At 41.4% G+C, this 21,652-nt stretch overlaps 2 protein-coding genes across 4 annotated transcripts; both read left to right on the top strand.

Moving 5' to 3' along the window:
• Positions 1-323: 323 nt before the first annotated feature.
• Positions 324-12,667, top strand: LOC109958536 (B-cell receptor CD22). 3 transcript variants are annotated; one of them, XM_020597250.1, is made up of 19 exons: positions 324-385; positions 505-570; positions 1,417-1,515; positions 1,763-1,874; positions 1,953-2,098; positions 2,189-2,309; positions 2,377-2,513; positions 2,903-3,025; positions 3,342-3,488; positions 4,478-4,583; positions 5,243-5,406; positions 7,246-7,395; positions 7,582-7,713; positions 8,680-8,761; positions 9,969-10,017; positions 10,234-10,320; positions 10,408-10,541; positions 10,950-11,077; positions 11,379-12,667. In XM_020597250.1, exons 2-18 carry the CDS (start codon positions 522-524, stop codon positions 11,053-11,055), a joined length of 1,944 nt encoding a protein of 647 aa, XP_020452906.1. In that variant the 5' UTR covers positions 324-385; positions 505-521; the 3' UTR covers positions 11,056-11,077; positions 11,379-12,667. The 3 variants fall into 3 exon arrangements, with proteins under 3 accessions (XP_020452906.1, XP_020452908.1, XP_020452907.1); XM_020597252.1 differs by having other exon boundaries at positions 366-570; positions 2,034-2,098; XM_020597251.1 differs by having other exon boundaries at positions 366-570; positions 10,408-10,532.
• LOC109958532 (B-cell receptor CD22-like) lies at positions 12,136-17,942 on the top strand. The gene is made up of 5 exons (XM_020597244.1): positions 12,136-12,151; positions 14,548-14,871; positions 14,957-15,181; positions 17,141-17,419; positions 17,677-17,942. The coding sequence occupies exons 1-5, from the start codon at positions 12,136-12,138 to the stop codon at positions 17,940-17,942; spliced, it is 1,110 nt and encodes a 369-aa protein (XP_020452900.1).
• The last annotated feature ends 3,710 nt before the right edge of the window (positions 17,943-21,652 follow it).

Here is a 21,652-nt window from a genome sequence, read left to right as displayed (position 1 = left end):
TCCATGTCTTTACTTTACTTGTCTTGATACCTCTTACCTCTCTTTTTGTGAGACTACAGGTTATTCAAGGCCAATTACAACACGATCACAAGCATGTTACACTGCATAGTTGCACAATGTAAAGCCATCAGAACGAAGATCATAAAAACACTTACGGAAAAAGACAGAAGTAAGAAAAAGTTCAAATGCAGACAGTTCAAGTGACGGAGGATGGGAAGGTAGCTGGAGTTACTTTAAAAACACACAGCTACTTCCTCATCCTCCTCCTTCTGCCCCTTCCCTTCCTCCTCCCAACTCATGCCAGCTGATTGTGATCGCCGCGCAACTCTCATCACTATAAAAATCACCTCCATCACAGTCCGAGTTGTTTGCATCCTTGTCTGAGGTGAATAAAGATACTTCAAGAGATGAGTACTTCATATTTAACTGGCTGGATGTTTTTGATCCTGTGATGTTCACCCCTCCGTCTCCTTGTGCTTTGTTCCTTCTCTGGTGACATTAAAGAGCTTGTGTCAGCAGAGATGTTGGCAGGTGCGTTGGTTCTGAGCACCATCATGACTGCTTTACCAGGTAAGAGGAAATCACAGAAATCACTCAGAAGTTTCAGCTTTTGAAATGAACCATGTTTTCCTGATGGTGTGCTTTTTACTTCAGGGCTTGAGCTGGAAGGCTGTGCAATTGTCAAACATTTGTACTTTATTCCAGATTTCTAGATTAAAAAGGTGATGTACTCACTATAAAACAAGTGACAACAATTAAAATACAATAACGACTGACTCACAAAATCCATTCTAAGCTTTTGCAGCCAGGTGCCCTTGCCTTTAAGCACAGGTTATTTATAAGTATTGATTGCCTTTTGTGCAAGGTAGTCAGCCGGGCAGGCAGTTAGCAGCACAGGACGACACCACGGTTGCACATAAGGCTCATTCTCACCGCCTCAGTTTTATGTGTCACTATCTGGGCTGAGCAAGGCTGTGGTTTGACAAGTTTTCCTCCAAGCAACCACATGAAAGGAAAAAAGTTACTTGTGGGCGGTTTACATTTACACTTCATCTATGTATTCCCTAAACTTATAGTAACCAATTTCATACAGCAAGAAATATAATTTGTGGTTGTAATAGCCAATAGATATAGATGCTTATACTGTATATTTTGAACCCTGAAGTGGTTTTCAGTTCCAAACGTTAGAAGAGCTGAGTGTAGCTACGTTCTTCATATGTCAGCCTGGTCTCCTCTGCACATGTATTGAGATAAAACTTAGCAAATCATTGTTTTTTTTTTGTGCTTTTAAAAAAATTGTATACACATTATAGTTTGTGCTTTTGGGGCAAATGTGCATGTGCATTTTTACTTTTTACTGTATGGTCTTGTGTGTTTGTGCTGTTTTTGTTCATACTTAAACTTTTGTGTGTGCAGGTGTCCAGAGCAGGTGGAGTGTGTCATTCTCCAGGAAGGAGATCTGTGTGTGGGCAGGGACAGCTGTCACTCTGCCGTGCCGCTATGACTACCCAGCAGGTGTACAAGCAAAGCATAAGTCTTTTACTTCCAATTTTATTTTTATATCCAGTGATATCTACTGTTATTTTTTAAATCATTTTTAAATGCTAAAGAATAATAACACTCAAGATACACTTACCCAAGCTCCAAAAGCCAAATCCTTATATTTTCCCTCTCTGTTGTTCCGTTGTTTGTATTTCCTATTTTCATCATTACAGTTTAATTTAAGTTTAACTGTAATTTTGTTGTGGTTTGAACTCAATAGGCCACACTGTGAAGCGGGTCATGTGGTTCCGTGTGTCTCCGGAGGGTCGCAGGGAGTTCACCCACCACAGCGACCCAGACAACATCAGCCTGTCATACCGTGGACGTACACGGTAGGAAAAACAGCAGACCCCAGGATGAAAGTTAATATAAATGAGAAATTAGGGTGATAATTTAATCCTGTATTTCAGCTACATAGGGGGCAGTTATTCCAGCTGTTCAGTCCAGATTCGGAGTGTGAAGTTGAGTGACGCAGGCCAGTATCATTTCAGGTTTGAGACAGACCAGCCACTGGGGAGATGGACCTCCCCTGACACTATCACCCTCGATGTCACAGGTAGACTCATACAAACTGAATCTGCTGCAGTGTCTCAGCTGTGACAATGATAACATCAGTGTTCTGCTCTCATGTTTGCATGTATTTCAGATCTCCAGGTCCAAGTGCATCCAGCCAGGCCCGCCAACATGTTTGGCTTTGGAGAGACCGTGTTTGTAGGCTGTGAGGCCACAGGATGTGCTGCTCCAGGACGGAGCCTCGCCCTGTACAGGTCAGTGAAGTGAACAGTAGCTAACATTTAAAAAGTACACTGTAGGTTTAATGTGATGTGTGTACAGGAATGGACTGAACCTTGGATCCTTTGAGAAATGGATGATTATCAACCGCTTCGACCAGCAGCAGGCTGGGGTCTACACCTGTCGGCCAGTCCCACCACAGAAGGTGCAGTCCCTCCCCCTCTCCCTGGCTCTGGGATGTGAGTAACCTCTGTCACCCAGTCAAGCCAAGCAACACAGAACATTTTCGTGATATCTGCCTATATGTCTCATGTTTACGTACTCAGAGGATGATGGATAAATGCCTCCTGAGAGGTGGTTGAAAAACTTGTCCTAAATTGAAAAAAAGCCAAATAAAGCATGTTGATTGTGAAATTGACTTTTAACTAAAACTGTGGATGGTGCTTATTTGAAATTCTCAACTAGGACAGTGTTTTTCTACTGTACACATCTGCTAAAGGCTCTGATGAATGTTAAATGATTAGACACAAATTTAGCATGTTGACCTTTTATTTGTTGCCTGTGACCCGGTTTATTTCTCACATATTTTTCATTTCTGTCCCTCTTGTTTTCTCTCTTCCCCTCCAAGATGGCCCTCACTCCACCTCCATTACAGTCTTTCCTGTAGGGGACGTGTCGGAGGGGGCATCGGTCACCTTGACCTGCAGCAGTGATGCAGCTCCACCTGTAGAAAGCTTTGCATGGTTCAAAGGTACAGTACAAGACAGCACAGCCTGGTACCAATACACAGTACATGATGACTGCTTAGTATACACATAGGTACCTGGTAGGTGGTAGATCTGAGCGGCTGATTGACGACCGTTACATATTATGTAATGGGAATTCTATCCTTTAGTTGGACAAGTGTCCTTTAACGATTTGTTGAAGTAGTGAGGATAAAGTTTCACAGTGTGTAGATACTGTATTTCATGCATAGTTAAGCCTTCACACATAGATAGTGTTTGGATTTGGCTGTAATGTAAAGTCATATGTGAGCTGATCTTCACGTGTCTTTATTTGCGCTTCAGACATGGAAAGTGGCAGCATCCCAGACAGTTTTAGGCCTCAGCTGCATCTGTCCCACCTCAAACACACTGACAGAGGAGAGTACTTCTGTGTAGCTCGCAACTCACTGGGAACAGACCGCTCCAGACCACTTCTACTTAATGTCACTTGTAAGTTTGTCGCATGGTTTCCTTATTATCGCAAATATCTTTACTCCACTTCCAACACGAGCAGGTGAGAATTAAAACTACATGTTTAGGTCAGAATCTATGTTTGCCTATAAAAAACCTTTATAAATCCTTTAAATTAGGTTGGGATCCGTATGACTCTGCCTTGCATTCTCTTGTGTAAACCTGTTTGAGGGGTGGGGAAAGGGTTAGTCTGGGTTAAACTGATTAGGCAGCAAGCCTATTTTAAGCTCTAGTCATAAAGGGAACATTGTAGTCAACAGGAAGTGATACAAATTAGATTTAGCCATCTGTTTGCTGACATTTCATGCTTTAACTTTGCTACTTATAGTAATATGCACTGATTCAGGAGTTTAAGTGATTAATCAGTCATTTGACAGAATATTTAACAACTCTTTGCATGACCAGTTCAGTGTTTTATATGTTTCTTCCCCTTTTTTTTCTTTTTAGCAAAAATAACTGTCTCTTGTTCCACCTGCTCAAATATAAAGATGTTTGTCACATATGGTCCTAAACTTGTATAACACTTTTTTATGCATTGTAGCACACTCAAAGCACTTTCATACTCTTTGGCCATTCACACTCCCAAATTGGTGTCACCACCAGGACTGAAGGTTCAGCATCTTGCTCAAGGACACATTGACCAGGCAAACTGGGAATTGAACAACTAATGTTCCTGAGCCACAGCCACATATGGTTGCTAACTGAATCTTTTCTTGTTATAAACTGTTGGTCTGACAAAACAAGCAAAATAAGTGTAAAGCTCAAGACATGGAAAATAAAAAGTGCAGCATTGTTTTTTATCATTTTTATTGAAAAAGCTGTTCTTTTTAACTACAGTACATGCTGATTTTCCTTCATACCTAAAAGGTCCTTAGAAAGTACATTTTTATATTTCTGGTTTTAGCATGTAAAGAGGTGAGTTGAGAAGCTGGTGTGGGCTAATAGTTATCTTCTGTCTGCCTGTTTAGACTCTCCAAAGAGTACACGTGTGGTGGTGATTCCCCCAGGTGACGTCAGAGAAGGCTCATATGTAAACTTGATCTGTGTCAGCAATGCAAACCCTCCTGCCAGCAGGTATGAGGAGTCCTCATGGACAGTTTCTCATATAATGCTGACGTTGAACCAAGTCTGTTTTGTTGTTTTCTCATATGTTTGACATTTGTTTGTTTGTTTCTGTCATTATTATCATGATTATTGTACATGTCATTGTGATAATCATGAAATTATCTATCTAATTTCTTCCTAGAATTATTTTCTTTTAAATCAGAATCTGACACTCCCTTAAAGTACTGAAAAGTAGTTCTGGGCAATATGAACACATACATTTAAATGGAGATATTAAATTTAAAGTTCATGAGCAGGACCTGCCTGAGACACCTCTTCCTGTTCAGTATTATAAACACCACCCTTTACTATCATCATCCGCTTCCCCTTTTTGTAACCCACCCGCCTCCCCTTCTTCCCATCTCTCCTCTCTCTTTTCTTATTTCTCCCTCCTGGGGTCTGCTGATTTCAAGAACAGCACAGACCCCTGACGCTTTCCCCAAACCAAAGTCACAAAAGCATAACACTAACCAATCACAATTCCTTCATCATCCTCATCCATCCCAGGGCAAGGTCCCAGCTAGTGAAACTGAGCTATATGCTGTACCTACACAAAGTCTAATCAAATTATTAACAAAAGAACAATAATAATTTGCTAATGTCCAGCATCACCATCCTCTCTCCTGTAGGTACACATGGTATCACATCCTAGGTGACCAGGTTCTGTCTAAAGGGACATTGCAGAACCTGACCTTCCCATCAGTGCGTGCTCACCATGCTGGTCAGTACTACTGCACTGCATCAAACCGACTGGGACACCACACCTCCCCTGTAGCTACACTCTCCGTACTCTGTAAGTACCAGTTGTGTTGGTGTGTGTATGACATTTTTCTGGGTCTACATCATTTATTAGCAGGGCTAAATTTGTCAGAAACATCTGATAAATTTATTAGTAATACTAATCCTTAGGTACATATTTGAGGCCATGTAAGTGGCAATGTTGGGAACACTGTTGGATTGTCAGTACTGGACAACCTCTCCTCCCTTCTAAAGTTTCACTCCTCCTCTCTCCCATCTCGGGCTACTTGCTCCCCTGTCCTGTTTCTCTCCTGGAGAGACTGGGTCTCATTCACCAACCGTTCTTAAGAGCAAATTTGCTCATAAAACCCACTTATGAAGTTTTCACAAAGACACTGGCATTCACCAGTTTTCTTATCTGGGATTTGTTCTTACATAAGAACAGAATCTACACACACTCAGAAGCACACTTATGCACATTTGAGCGCTGATATGTGTGTGAAATAATAATAATAATAATAAAGGTTTCTTCTTCTAAAATCATATAATATATGATTTATGTTACAATAACAGTTTAGTCATTATTAGTATTTCTTCCCATTATTTTACAAAGCATTGTAAACCAAACACATTTAAGTGTCTCTTTTAGCCAGTGATAATCGATAATCACTTTTATTGGCTAAGTATGTTACACACAAGGAACTTGTCTTCAGTACAGAACCAAAGCAGCCATCTGTGGCACCGACCCACACACACATCGATGGAGGCAATGTTCCTACAAGGTGCTGCTCTGGCCGTTAGGAACAGCCTAAAGACACTTCAGCGTGTGGAGAACGGGAATCAAATAGCCGACCTTCCACTTAGGGGACAATCTCTCTGTCTCCTGAACCAAGCATCTGGCTGTCCAGCACCGCATCTGAGATCAGACTCAGAGCAGTTGAAAGGACCTGGGTGCACACATGGAGTCTGCTCAGCTGATGGCACACCTGAAAGAGCCGAGTATGGCCCCGATGCGCTGGTCCAGCTCAGATACCTCTGGGCCAGCCTGTCCTCCTCCACTGGTTTTGTTGTCTCAGATTTCATCTTTATACTTCAACAGTTTTTCACCCTTCTGCCTATACAGTGTCCGCTGAACCAGTAAGAGCATCCCATGACTTTTTGTTTTATTTTATATCCACCACTGACACTACTGAATACGGCAGCTTATTCTCTATTCTCCACTTCATAACTACTCCAGTTTATCTTTGGTTTGGAGTTTGGTGCTCCACCATCTTTAGATTTTTGTTGTAGTGTTCCTGGCTTTCTCAGCTTCTCTTTTCAGTTTCTGTGAGATGTGTGCACACAGCCCTGCAGTCACATGCCCTTTTACTGGCATTGATGAGGTGTTAACCTATGCTAATTAGTAACGGCTGGCACATGCTTTCAACTTAATAACACATGGGATTCATCAATATAAGAACACAGGTGGGAACAATTCTGTGGTTTAAGAAGGTGTTCATGAATCAGACACAAACTTTTCTTAGGACTTTTCTTAAGAACAACCTACAAAGAAATTTAAGAAAGCACTTAGGAAGATGTTGGTGAATGAGACCCATTGTTCTTTCACAGATTTTCTAACTGTACTTTAAACTGTGATTTTGTAAAATCATTATTAAATATACTGAAATCAGATTAGGATCCATGTTTGAAAACAGAACTGACCATGCTCTCCCCCACAACCTCCCCAGACCTTCACCTTCTCCAACCCGTTTCTTTTCTCTGAATTTGAACTGTGGTCACTTTGAATTTGTATTCAAAAGATTCAGACCACGTCTCAGTGCTAAACCATTGAGTTTGTAGCAATACAATGAAAATAAGAAACATCCACTTCCTCTTTCTCTCCCCATCTCCCCAGACCCTCCTAAGAACACCTCAGTTCTGGCTCGCCCCTCAAGTGTGGTGGATGCTGGCCGACCTTTGACTTTGACCTGCATCAGTCAGGCCAACCCAGCAGTGGACAACTTCACATGGCACCGTTTAGCTCTGGACGGAGGCTCTGTACAATGTAAGCATCCTAAAAATTTGGTTCCACTCAAGGTTAACGTCAGACTCTATAAGCTGTGCTGAATGTTTGTAGTCAGTGAGATGTTGTGCTAGGAACACCAGTGGAATCTTGGTTCCTCTGTTTGTCGGCATCCACCTGCACTACCGACACAGTCAACGCATCTTCTCTCTGTACTCCATTGTGCAGCCTGGAGTACAAAGTCCAGTCCTGTCTTCACCTTCTCAGAGGTCAGCCCAGGAGAGAGCGGGCAGTACTACTGTGAGGCCAGGAATCGAATTGGAGCCCACAGTTCTCCTGTTCTCATTGTGCGAGTCCGAGGTACTCTACATAAGGATGTGCACTGGTGCTTCTATGTGATTCAGAATGTGTCTGTCTGTGTTTTTTGGCAAAATAACTGAAGTTTTTTTATTTAAAATTGTTTTTTAGCAAAGTTTTTCATTGAAGTGAAGATCCTCCTTTTTATTTCTAACCATGCTAGAGCACTTGTTTGTCCAGTTGGCTAAAATATTTCCATTACATAAACTGTCATGAGCTTTTATTAAAGTAAAATGAGGCTTTGTTTCAATAAAAATGTCATGCAGGTGTTTGATATTATAAGAACAAGGAGACTTCATACTCTACATTATCTTAACAGAGCAAACTACTGTATGAGACAAACAGTTACATTTAAATCATGAACTACATTCACACTCAGTGTGAGTGTGGTGGTTAATTTCTGCTGACAAGTGTTCCCCGACACGCTCCTCTATTTACTGTTGTGGGCTGTTCCATTACCTTTCTCTTTTATATGAGTCATCGTGTGCTGCTGTCACTTTAGGAGTACAGTGGGAGAGATGAGGGGTCCCTGATAACCTTGGCCCCTCTTTTCATTGTCTCAGACAGTTGTATGAAATGATGAGTGATGAAACCGCCTTGTCACCATCACTACATACAGTCTGGACTCTGGTCTTTTGTTGTATATGGTCTCATGATTTCTGACTGTTTTTCTATGACTCATGTAAAGCCCTCTCACCATGAGCGGGGAGGGGGAGGTGATGAGGTGTTGTGGAAAACTACTACTAGACAGCTGAAGAAAGGGAGGCTGGAAATCAGAAGTAGAAACATCGTTCTGAAGTCTAGACTGTCATTAGCTCTTTCCCCATTTCTTGGTTCTATTTTTATGTCTACTGTTCTTTTTCAATTCTATTTTTATGAATCTCTCACGTTGTCCCTCATTCATCACTGCCTCTCTTTTCCTCATGTTTCTAGTCGTGCTGATGACCTTTACTGTCCTTACCTTGGCAGGTCGTCTTAAGGTCATTGCCTTAGCCTCTGCAGTAGGAGTGTCTGCTGGACTCATCACCCTCACTGTGGCCATTATGATCAGGTGACAGGAAGTACACTACTGGATGTGCTTTTTTCTATTTTTAAAAGTAGTTTTCAGAGAGGGATACAAAAGAATGTTATGCCCATTATACAGACATGGCTAAAGTATTACTTTACTTACTTCCCATTATACAGACATGGCTAAAGTATTGGTGCAGTACACTTACTGTACATATCTTGTCATGCACAGCCTAACTGAAAGGTAAAGAAGCTGTAGAAACAGTTGAATTCTCTGAAATCTTCTAATGTGACCAGGAAAAATCAAAACACTGTTGTGATATTTTAAATAGACTGTTGTCTTCACTTTGTATCACAGGTGTCTTCAGTCTTATAATCAACCTATACAGATGGAAACTAAGTTCTCATTGTGCTTTTTGGTTTCATTGAGTCCAGCACACTGACCATGGAGAGTAAAACATGAACTGAGTTGTCTGGAGATAGGGAAGAAAATTATTGCCAAGCACAGTCAAGGTAAAAGCTACAAGACCATCTCAAAACAGCTTGAGGTCCCTGTGACCACCATTGGTAATAGTATTAAGATGTTTCAGGTCCATGGACTGTAGCCCAGACTGAACAGAAGAATAATTCAAATGGTGGATAAAGACCCAAGGAAAACTTGATACGAGCTGATCTTCAAGATCAATGTACAGCAGTGCCCAATCAGACCACACATCACTTTCCTCCATGGAGGAAGACCAGGAAGAAAAACATAAATAACTGAGTAAAGGTTGCTAAAATGTAGGTCGACAAGTGCTCTTAGGACAACGTCCTTTGTGCAGATGAAACAAAACGAGAGCATTCTGGTAAAGTCACATCAGCTCTATGTTAACAGAAGAAACAAAGCTTTCAAAGAAACAAACACCATCCTCACAGAACATGGACGAGGCTTGGTCTGAAGTTGCCTTGCTGCATCTGGCACAGGGTCTGTATAGGACCACTGAAGATTCTCAAGGCATTCTGGAGAGAAATATAGTGCCCAGTGTCAGAGCCCTGTCTCTGTCACAGCTCATGGCTCCTCCAACAGGATATTACCATACTGTAATCCAAAAGCACACAGAATGGATGAGAAGAAAACACTGGACCAGTCTGAAGTGGCCTGCAATGAGTCCTAATCTTTAACTAATTGAACATGTATGGACAGTATTTGTTTTACATTAACTTTATGACAGGTTGTTAATGGTTTGGTATTGTCTTTTGTGTTTTCACAGCAAGAACATGCACAGAGTGGACATGGAGTTGGTAGAAGTAGGTAACAAGGTACAGTATTCATTGTGTAATAATTTGTGAATACTGTTCAAATGAATCAGCATCTTCAGTTTTCACCCTGTAGCTGACATTCTAGCTTTTAATACTTAAAATTAACAATAAAATCAACCAGCACACCAGGTAGTTTTTAAAATAGTTTATAATATGCAGTTGTTGTTTTGTTTTACTCTTTCTCTTGTTCTGTGTGTGTTGGTGGTGTGACCCCAGCGTACATCGGTGACAGATGACACCCTGTTCCATGAGTCAGCCCAGCATACCTTCCCAGAAAGGAAGGGCAAGATGTCCGACATACCTGTGAGCAACTCATCACACAGTGTATAATGAATAATGTTACAAATGATCTGAAGTTTTATGCATTTGTGTGTGTGTGTGTACATACAGGAAGAGCAAGAGGACTTGAGTGACAGCTCCCACCCCTCCATTGTTCCACTAAAGGATTTTCCACCAATCACAGAAGTTGAAACTTGCAGCCCCGCCCCCAACTACATCACAGTCCATTACTCCAGGTCGTCCACGTACGCACCAATTTACTTCACCTCGGTCACTGCCTCTTCTTTGTTTCAGTGTTTTCTGCAACATTCAATCATTTTTTGTCTCCATCTACAACATCTGTCTTCCTGCACAGCTGCTGGCCACAGCAGCACTACTGTTTCATGTCTTGTATATTTTATTTTACAGCTACACCGGTTTATCTCATTTCTCTGTCTCTTCTTTATTTTCTTGTCATCACATCACTTTTTAGTCTGTTTCATTCTTCCACTTTTTACTCATACATCCTTGATCTTCAGCACTTTTTTTATGTTTGAGAGGATGATAAATGTCTTGTCCTAGTTTTGACTCACAAAATAATATCTGTTTATAATATTATCTTGGTCAGATGTCCAGATGACCTCATATGGTTTCTGTTTATTGTTGATGTACAGTGCAGACCAGGTACAGGTCGAAAACCTGCCACCGGGTGGCGGTAAAAAGCCAAAGGACTCCTCCAAAGTTGTTTACACTTTACTGCCCCAGCCTCATCACAGATAGAGCTGAAGGAGATCTACCGCAGGTACAGCACTGTACAACGTGAAGTAGTGTCTACAAACCTCAGAGGTGCAAGTTTATCCAGTTTGACATTGCTGTTGTGTGGTGTACTTAACTTGAAATGAGTCCTATGCTGAAAAAGGTGATAGAGAAACAAGTGTTTACATTAACAAAAATGTTAAAAGCTGAATGAAATAATGACATTATTATGATTAAATTGTGCTTTATTGCTTTGTACTCCAATAATCAGCATTCAGCTGTGTTTAGTTTTATTTAAAGGTTACTTATGTCTCTGCTCTTGTTGTTCCAATCTGTTCCTTCCTCAGCACATCAGTCTTCCTCATGTGAAGCAGTCACTTTGCTTCCATATACCCAGAGAGGACCGTGAGACTGGAAACAGCCCCTTGTCAACTCTAAAACTGCCTTAACACTGCTCTGGGTCAGACATGTTGTTATGAGATTTTCCATGCTTCTTCAGACCATGAAGGCCACATGTGGTCCTGCAACTGAATGGGAGTCCTGCCTGTGCACTGTGCTGCATGTCTTTCGTGTATTTTTCTATGTGTCTTCCCACAGTCTGCTGTCTGACAAAGTGAAACTCTCCTAACACCAACACTGAGAGCCGCTTGCTTGCATTCATATCCACAGTACAGGCTACAACTACTGCTGTCTTTTAATTGATACTTGACAGTGAAATTTCCAACCTAGAATATGTAGATATGACACAGTATGACTGCTACATTATCCGTTGCATCCTCAGACTACAAAAAAACTAGTCATTATTTGTTTTTAAATCAAATTCTCTCCAATATAAATGACAGTATGGTGACAGACAACAGTGGACAACCCCTGACATGTATAAAGAATATGCACTCTCTGACACATATGGATTTCCACTGTATTCAGCAATGCTCTAAATAGGTTTGCTGTGGTTGCTGATGCTGAAACATTGACTTTATTTATACAGTGTAGCTTGCCCCCACTATATCAGTTTTTTCTGATTTTTTATGAATTTAAAGCTAAGCCAGTGATGATGCAAGTTACTTGTTGTAGTTTGTTACATTAAAGAGAAAGAAAACTAACATGTTATATCTTGAAGGTATGTTATAATTTTTTGCTATTCACAAACAATTAACAGCACTGACTGATTAATGAAAGGCTTTGTTTGAGGAGACAGTAAAGTTAGAGGGTTACCGTAATGCTTTAGGTGTGTTTCTTGAAAGTTCGATTTAGATTTTCCTCTAAGAGCAGAAAAAACACTTCATGCTTTGTGAAACTGGAATCAACCCAATGTACTAACTTAAAGATAAGGCTGGTCATTTTCTTTATTAACAGTATTTTCAACCCTCCCCATACAGAGAATAAAATGGCTAGTGAATTTCCTCTACTCAGTGTTTATGTCTGTCACTGTGTCAGTCCTGGATCATTTTATTCGTCTGTGCCATAGACAGCCATTGTTGTACAAAAACAATTAAAACACATCAGTGAAACACACTGCTGCACAGGGTGACATGTTTCTTCATTAGTAAACACCAGACCTGAGAGTGATGAGCTAGTGGAATGTAAACAAAGCAGAGAGTTTGTGCAAAATCTCGCACATGGTGTTCATGACTTGAGCCTTGGCTTGAAATTGCTTCACTTTTAAAACTTAGATATTTGCATTTTTCTTGCTATTGAGAAGTTACAATTGATTTTTTTTAGATACAATTGGGTCATTTCTAGTGCGATGCGGGCAAACCTGGCAACCTACTAGAATGCTGCAGAGCAGCAAAGGGCAACGCAGGTTGCAGGATGCCAATATCATGCAGGGCTCTAGTCCAAAAATAATAACATTTGGATTCAAGGATTATGTTGTTGATCTAGTAGCAAGAAGAAACAACAGTATGCAAAGTCTGCAGTGCAAAAGTCAGTGGCATGACCACAACAACATCCAACATCATTCATCACTACAAACTTACAAATAACAGGCCTTATCATTTAAAGAGCTGATTTCATTTCATTAAAGACTTGAATGGACAGTTGTGTTGTTGTGCATCATTTATGTTAAATCCATAATATATTATTGCTTTGAGTACCAAATTAAAAACACTCCTCTCTAAATTTTGGTTTCTTATTTCATTCTCAGTGTAACTTTCCAATTTCTTGATTTCTCTTATGTTCTAATTCATTAAAAAGACATTGTCACTCTTTCTTCTTTCACTGACTTGGTGGCAATTTTGACTATATCTGACCTATTGACTAGATTTCAACATTTGAGAATTTCCAAGATGACACTGATCATGTGAGAAAGCTTTTGCAACATGATGCCACACTGTTGACTCCTTCCTGTTCATGTTTAAATCATGGCATTTTGTATTCTGCAAATGCCATCTTACATTTGGGGAAACAAAACATCATTTAGGCAGTTTCTAAATGACACTGACTGGGGTTATAGACCTGCTGGCTGAAGCTGACACTAAAAATAACCACACAGTGACTCCACAGTTTCTGCTTGTATTTGACAGCACAGTCTTGAACTCTAAACTTCATTTGCATTGCATACGGTATTACCTAATACATTTCTATCTTGACATCTTGTCCTCTTTGACCCACATGGTGCATAAGAGATGTCTGAAGCAATGGAGGTGTCACCATCTTGCACCTAAGACATTTCCACTCTTGGTAGAGCTGGAATTGAGATATTTGATAGAATAAATCTGAACATCATGTACAATGTTGCATAATGGTGTTACAGTGTAAAAAGAGGTAATGAAAACAGGGTAATGAGGAACAGCTGCTATGCCCAAATCTATTCAATTCTATTGTTTTATTTGTATAGCCTCAAAAGCTGGTAACAAACTGGGGTGTTTTTGCTACTGGTCTCTCCCATCTAGGTACTGAGCAGGCTCTGCACTGCTTAGTATCCAAGGGACTGTGAGATCAGGCATGCCCTGAAGATTGTCTGGTCAAGTAGACCAGATGGGTCACAGATGACTAAATACCACTAACAGATTCCACTGGATCTCTCAAGAGTCAGCGAGAGTACCACAGTCTAAGAAATGGGCAGCTAGAATTAGCTAATCAGTATCCGGAAACATCCCCCATCAAGGGAGAAACTGAACGTGAACTGTCAGTAAAGAGATCAGCTTCCGAACTGTGTGTAATCAACTGTCTTACAAGAGGAAGCAGGGAGGGAAAGTCCTCTCACTTCTGCTTTACATGCCCCAAAACACCCTAACAGTTTGCTGCCCATAGACTGTATAGTAATGACCTGTGCTCTAGGTTGATTTTAATAATGGAAAGCTGGATTCTGCTGATTGTGATAATTATTAGGTAAGAAAACATATTTTTTATATTAAACATAGGTGAAATGTCTGTGATCTTATGCAACTTCTGCTTAGACATACAATTAAATAAATTTAGTATAGAATATGGGATGTTATCACCAATTCCTGTGGGAAAAGGTGCTACTGCTAAAGAAAAAATGATTGTATTTTTTTATCATTTTGCCCTAAGGTGTCTGGAGTGGAGAGTGGAGGGTGACTTTCAAAGACCACTGTGCATTGAAAGGGACATCAATAGTTATAAAGTGCGAGTACGACTACCCTTTTGCTCATATTGTCACTTCAACAACATGGTTGAAAGCTCGGCTGGTATCTAGCAATTGGGAGCTGTTTCCCCTCCCCACAGACCGCTTTACATATGTGGGCAACTCCAGGGGAGACTGCAGCCTGAAGATCAGTGATGTACAGCACACTGACAAAGGAGCATACTTTTTTAGTTTTGTGACAACGTTGAACAGATGGCGTAGTAGAACATTTGCTCAGTTGTCTGTAAAAGGTAATGACAGTAGAAACAATAGAAGGCATATTCATGATGGTTTAATGATTTCAGAAAAATGAACCTGTTTCTGCATTTGGATCAGAGTTGACCACTCTTGTGGAGCCAGGCACTGTGACAGAGGGAAAAGATGTCCGCCTGACCTGTGTGTCAGATTGTCCTACACCTACAAGCATTGTCTGGTTTAGGGATGGACAGCTTGTCCCAAAACCAACCTTCCAGGCCACAAAAGAGGATGCAGGCAGTTACTACTGTGCCGTCCTGGGACAAGAAACAGCCAGATCTTCTTCTGTGGTTCTGAATGTTCAATGTAAGTACAACATTATCACTTCAACTCAATGAATAGGCTTTCCAGTGTCCCAGTAAGCCATGACAGCGTGACAGGAAGCCAGCATGCACAATACTTTTTGAATGCTTGTGTTATTTAGACATATAAATGATTTTTGGTGTCAGGTACATGAAACTAACATGGACTAACACATAGGTTTTATCAGGTAAGCTCATCCAGCCTAACACACCTTTAGTAGCATAGTCCTCCTGCTATCCTATCTAGGGATGGCCGAGGCACCACATGAAAGACACCTCAGTTCTTCAAGTTCCAAAGGATCCACAGATGTCATGGTCAGATACTGTATGTATGTGAACTTATTTGCAATAGGTGATGTTTAAATGTATAGTGGATTAAACTTCAGGATGGACAAAGGCCAAAATAACAATCAAACAAGGTCTAACTCGATGAAAACAAAAAGGTGATATTACCTATCCAAAAAAGAACAAATAGCAACAACAGGAGAAAAGTATTCCAGGAAAAAAAGGCAGTCCATCACTACAAGCACCCTGAGGATTATATACAACTATAGCTTCACATCAGAGGATTGGTATTAAATGCAAAGCATGCCCAGCTAGAAAATGACGAACTTGAGCTCTGCCTCCTCTCCAGGCGTGGCCGGCTTCCTCCGTTAAATATCCTGCCATCAGCTCCAGAAGTTCAGTTGGTGTTGAGCTGGAAGGTGGAATCAATTCTTGATGCACTATTGCCCTGGCCTATTTGCATACAGTCACGTAGCAGTCGGGAGTCATCTCACACAGTCACACCAAGGGAGGAATGACATATACAACTAGGCAGATCGCACACATATAGCAGACATAACTCCTTAATTTTTCTCATTTTCTATGTTTTCAAGTAATGCTACTTTTAGGTTTTTAAAGTAATTATTGTTGCTATCATCAGTTATTTTCAGTATTATTTAGATTTTTTCTTCTGTTTTTCAGTAATATTTTTTTTTAACCCAGGTCTTTGTAAACTCTACACCAATCAGCCATAACATTATGACCACTGAAGTGAATAACTGGTTATCTCATTACAGTGGCACCTGGCAGTGTGTGCAGTATATTAGGCAGTTGATGTGCTGGAATCAGGAAAAACAGTTGAGTGTAAGGATCTGAGTGACTTTCACAACAACCGAACTGTGATGGTGAGATGACTGGGTCAGATCATCTCCCACACTGCAGGTCTTGGTGGGTGTTGTTGGTCTGCAGTGGTTAGTACCTACCAACAGTGTCTAAGGAAGGACAAATGGTGAACTGGTGACAGGGTCACAGGCGCCCATGTCTACAGCATTTCAACTTTTTAAATTCCATTTGCACTTTTCAAAAAGATTAAAATTAGTTTGACACTTTGTTAAAATGAGAAATGCTGCACATTGGTGTCAGTGAAGAGACACACTCAGCGGCTGTAGTGGACATATCACTGCTAGAGTGGGGAGGCTGTTGAATGTGTCTAAAAAATGATCTCTAACTTGTCCTCATGACCACAGTTTTCACTCCATTAACATATTTCTATCACTACATGGTAGAGAAATTGGTGCTCTTTCAGACAGTATAACTATGGAAGCAAACAGACACACAAGATGCACTGTGAACCTCAGAGTGACACGAGTGTCAACCAGTTGTTGGCCTGACTCCTGTGTACACAGTATTAGGCAGGCGGTCATAATGTTATGGTTGGTTGGTGTATGTTTATGGTTGTACTGAGGTTAAGTACCTGTTAAAACAAAAAATAAATCATATCTTAAAATACAGACACATAATTTAATTTTGATGTTTGGGCTCTGTGGTGAGGAAATTGTAAACTGAATGAATGATCACAAAACGTGTTGGTGCTGGTGCATAATTGACCAAACTCTACCCTTCAGTGTGACTCAGTCATCATGATCAAAGTCCTTTTGTTCATTTCTTTATCTAAGCTTCACAATCTCATCTCAATTAGATGCTCCCAAAAAAGTCACGTTGTTGGTGAGCCCATCAGCAGATGTCATCAGAGGACGCTCAGTCACTTTCACCTGCAGCAGTGACGCCAACCCATCTGTGACACAAAGTGGATACCGCCTGTATAAGGTTGGACAGTTTATCAGTTCAGGCCTCAGTCATACCATCTCTGACATCCAGCCCAGCCACAGCGGACTGTACCACTGCCAGGCCTGGAACAATATCAGCTGGAGAGGAGTTGACCGGTTTAACTCTACTGGGCTTTACATCAACGTCCAGTGTGAGTGATATTACACAGATAAGCCTGGCTTTTCTGTTATAGCAAGTGTGTTGTTGTGGATATACGTAAGTACACAACTTAGACACGGTAGTTAGCTGGCCCTCACGCTGCCAAATATCAAACAATTGTGAAAGGCTACACTGGGAAAGGTTCTGGGGGAGAGGAAGCCACTATGAAATGGTCAAAATGACTCATCTCTCTCGACTGTCTCATAGGAAGGAGACTATTAACGTGTACAATGTTTGGCCTTTTTTCAGACCGTCCGATGAACATTACCATTTCAGTGGATCCACCACATGTAGTTGAAGGCGGCAGTGTGAATCTGACCTGCAGCAGTGCAGCTAACCCTGCAGCACACGCCTACACCTGGTACAAGAAGTCAGATTCTCCCAGCTCCAGCTCCCCGCTCGTCATGGGCTCAGGGCAGGTGCTGTCTCTTCCTTCTATGCAGGCATCTGACACTGGACTGTACCTGTGCCAGGCCAGGAACGGCTCCGCTGTGTCCTTGGTGGTGAGGAGATGAGGCTGGAGGCTCCGCTGTGTCCTTGGTGGTGAGGAGATGAGGCTGGAGGCTCCGCTGTGTCCTTGGTGGTGAGGAGATGAGGCTGGGGGGCCCGCTGTGTCCGTGGCGGGGGGATCCTTGGTCCTCTGTTACTCATGGTTTTGTCTGATCACTCTGGTCACAGTTATCCCTCTGCACGGTAACGTCCAGGTGCTTAGTCCATTTCATCTGCTTGTCTTTCGTTTCGGGCGGTCGGGACCGACAGGCCCTGGCGATGTGTCCTTTCTTTTTACATGACCGACACTCCACCTCTTTAGAACGGCACTCCTCCGGTGTGTGTCCCTTGCCAGGGTTTTCCTCGTTCATCCCCTTTTCAGATCTGTCCTTTTAGCCTCAAATACTGTTTACTGTATGTTACCAACACACAGTTTGTAGGCCTCAGTTTTATTTGCTGCGGTTATACAGTTTTTCAGATATCACAGAGACTGCTGCTCCAGTATCTACTTCCATTCTTATGCGTTTTTCATTTACTCTCGGATACACATAATACGGTTTTTCTATGGCCTTATCATTTATAGCGCAGATGTCCCTTTTATCACCCTGAGCATTTACAGCAAACAATTCAAGTCCTGTCACGTTACCTCTCTGGAGCTCTTTAACCTGTGGTGGTGCTTGCTGAGTCTGTAATGTCCCTTGCTGGTGATGATCCTATCCGACGGTGTCTGACTTCCGTACCGTAGGCTCTGCTGAAGAGATGAGGCTGGAGGATCCGCTGCATCCTTGGTCCTCTGTTACTCATGGTTTTGTCTGATCACTCTGGTCACAGTTATCCCTCTGCACGGTAACATCCAGGTGCTTAGTCCATTTCGTCTGCTTGTCTTTCGTTTCGGGCGGTCGGGACCGACAGGCCCTGGCGATGTGTCCTTTCTTTTTACATGACTGACACTCCACCTCTTTAAAACGGCACTCCTCCGGTGTGTGTCCCTTGCCATTACAATGATAACAAGGTTTTCCTCGTTCATCCCCTTTTCGCTTTTTCCAATAGCATTAGTCTTAAATGACTTTTGTGACCACTGCTGAACATTTTGCCTTGCCACTTCGAATGACAGTCCCATGTCATAAGCTCCAGCTAACATTAAGTCTTTCACCTGAGCTGTACTTAGCATTCTGTCACGGAGCTCTGGGCTTCTCACGCTGCACACAAATCTATCTCTGAGGGCATCATCCAAAAATGCTTCAAACTTACAGGTGGATGCAAGCTTCCTTAAGCTGGCCATATATTCACTGATTGATTCCCCATCCCTCTGATTCCGGGAGTTAAACTTATATCTTTCCGTGATAAAGTTTGTCTTGGGAACAAAATGTGTTTGCAGCAACTCAAGTAGCTCTGATAGTTTGTTCTCGGATGGTTTAAACGGCGCACACAAGTCCATTAACAGGGCATGTGTCCTTTTACCCACCACGGTTAGGAACACGGCCTTCGCCTTTTCATCAGTCAAAGACAGTTCATTTGCAACAAAAAACTGCTCTAACCTTTCCAGATAGGCATCAAAAGCTTCCTCATTTTTGTTGAAATGGAAATCTTCACTTTTCCCGAAGGCAGCCATCTCTGCTCTGCTGTGTTTTTTCCATGTTGTGTAACTTTTTTGATGTGTTTCACCAAAATATTGTCATGGCTCCATGTGTATCATCCCAATCCTCCTTTTTAACTACTATATATCATATTTAACAGGATATTAATCTTAGTAACTGTAGCTGCACAGCTGTGCTGCTGATTGCAACAGAACTTCTCTAAAATGTGGGTTTGATTGAGCAACAATTAAAAAGGTCCTGTTCTGGGTGGAATAACTTTGTTTTTCTTCACAGTTATTTAGTTGATTTATCATGTTTTTGTCTTTTTTTGGTAGGAGGAAGCACAGGACCCACATAAAGAAAAAAGTGAGTAAATCCAGTAAAGCCATTAAACAAATCATGAATCTGATTACACCTTTATGATTAACTGTCACCGATACAAGGATTTGTGGAACTTTTAGTTCTCACTTTAAACACTGATGACTGACTTTAGTCTGTTCTATTAAACATTCCAACACAGATTTAAAGACATGAAATGTGGTTTTCGTGTGGTGTATTCTTTCTAACATGACAGTAGCAAATCAGACATTTTAGTGGAGCCAAAAATGCCTGTAGGAGAAAATTGAATCTGACCTTTATTTCCGCTGCCGCAGACGGTTTCTGGCTTCATGCTCAGTGTGAGAGGCTCAAGCTCTTCAGGCAATGAAGATCAACCTGACGCTATTTATGCCAATATCGACGCGTTTCCATCCTCTCCTCCTAACTCTACCACTGCTCAGGACATCAGTCCAGCCTCATCAAACCATGAGCATGATGTAAATATGGTGCTCAAACTTGTTCTCATGCAAAGGACGCAACATCTCCAATCACTAAATGTCTGTACTCTTCTCCTCTCAGGCTGCTGTTTCAGATGAAGATGAAATTACCTATTCAGCAGTGACCATTAAACCCAGAAACCCCAGTCTTCCATGTCACATAAACAACAGCACAGCTCCACACAACTCCTGGTAGGTTTATTGATGAACTGATCACTTTAGTGCCACTGTTATTATGCAGTTTTAAAGTAACAGACAATGTAAATATGAACACACCTTTGACTTTCACGGAGAAAAACTGAGCATTGCCATTGTTCATAGTATTTTACAATAAGGTCAGAGGTATGATTTCTCCAAACACCTGAAGAAATTTTTCACTCTGAAAATACCATGAAACTTTGATGTTCTCTGTAACTTTTTATCTCCCAGCATTTAAGATATTCAGTCTAAAACCCCAAACTGTGTCTGCAGTTACCTTCTCTTTGGGTTATTAAAATGACACAAATTACATTACCTGACTTAACCACGAGGTCCTCAGTGGCATTCACAGCCCTACTGATAATAGAACTGAACTTAAACTGTGCAGTAATTAGATTTTTAAAAAAAGTGTATGAATAAAAACAATACTTGACTGAAATATCTGCACATGGCATATGGCATTGACGGTGCTATCAGCCTGCCATCATCAGGGCAGTCACAGGACTGACAGCGGATGCAGGAAGACAATTCATCTTTGGTTTGATTAAAACATTAATGCTATAATTTTCTCTTCAGGTCTGAAGTCAGAGAGGACACCTTTGTGATCTATGCCACAGTGGCTAAATCCAGCTGAGTTTGACTGAAAAATTTCACTCCTCTGATTTAAGTTTCAACATCATCAAGAAACATTTGCTGTCTTCTTCTACACACGGCTGTTCAAAGTTCAAAGTTACTGCAGTTAAATTGCGATCTTATTTGTACTGGTCTTAAAGCAAGTGATATAGGATTCAAATGTCTTTTAACAGACTTAAATTTAGAGTTTACCTTCAGTACATGGCTTTATACACTACACTCTCTGCTCCCTTGTGTACACGTATGCGCTTTTCTGCCTCTCGCCCTCCAACCTACCACTTCTAAAGGAAAACCCAACAAATCCTCCTTGAGCAAGCACTTGGCAACAATGAGGAGGAAACACTCTCTTTAATGGAAGAAACCTCCGACAGACCCCGGCTCTTGGTGGGCGGCCTTCTGCCTCGACCGGTTGGGGTGAGTGGATAGAGGTGAGAGAGGAGAAAAGAGAAGTAACAAAACACAGCAAACATAACAACAATCGAACACAGGTTGATGTGGCTGGGGAGTGCACAC

This window comes from Monopterus albus, unplaced genomic scaffold (genome assembly GCF_001952655.1).
Source record: "Monopterus albus unplaced genomic scaffold, M_albus_1.0 scaffold33.1, whole genome shotgun sequence".
In the NCBI taxonomy this organism is placed as follows: Eukaryota; Metazoa; Chordata; class Actinopteri; order Synbranchiformes; family Synbranchidae; genus Monopterus; species Monopterus albus.
Note: the sequence above shows the minus strand (reverse complement) of the source record. Positions and strands in the feature narration are given on the sequence as shown.

Excerpts from the sequence above, each read along its gene's own strand:
- LOC109958536 (XM_020597250.1), top strand. The coding sequence starts at position 522 with ATGTTGGCAGGTGCGTTGGTTCTGAGCACCATCATGACTGCTTTACCA. Across the intron at positions 571-1,416 it reads CATCATGACTGCTTTACCAG|GTGTCCAGAGCAGGTGGAGT; the intron begins GTAAGAGGAAAT and ends TTGTGTGTGCAG. Across the intron at positions 8,762-9,968 it reads ACTGTGGCCATTATGATCAG|CAAGAACATGCACAGAGTGG; the intron begins GTGACAGGAAGT and ends GTGTTTTCACAG.
- LOC109958532 (XM_020597244.1), top strand. Across the intron at positions 15,182-17,140 it reads TGTGGTTCTGAATGTTCAAT|ATGCTCCCAAAAAAGTCACG; the intron begins GTAAGTACAACA and ends CATCTCAATTAG. Across the intron at positions 17,420-17,676 it reads GCTTTACATCAACGTCCAGT|ACCGTCCGATGAACATTACC; the intron begins GTGAGTGATATT and ends GCCTTTTTTCAG.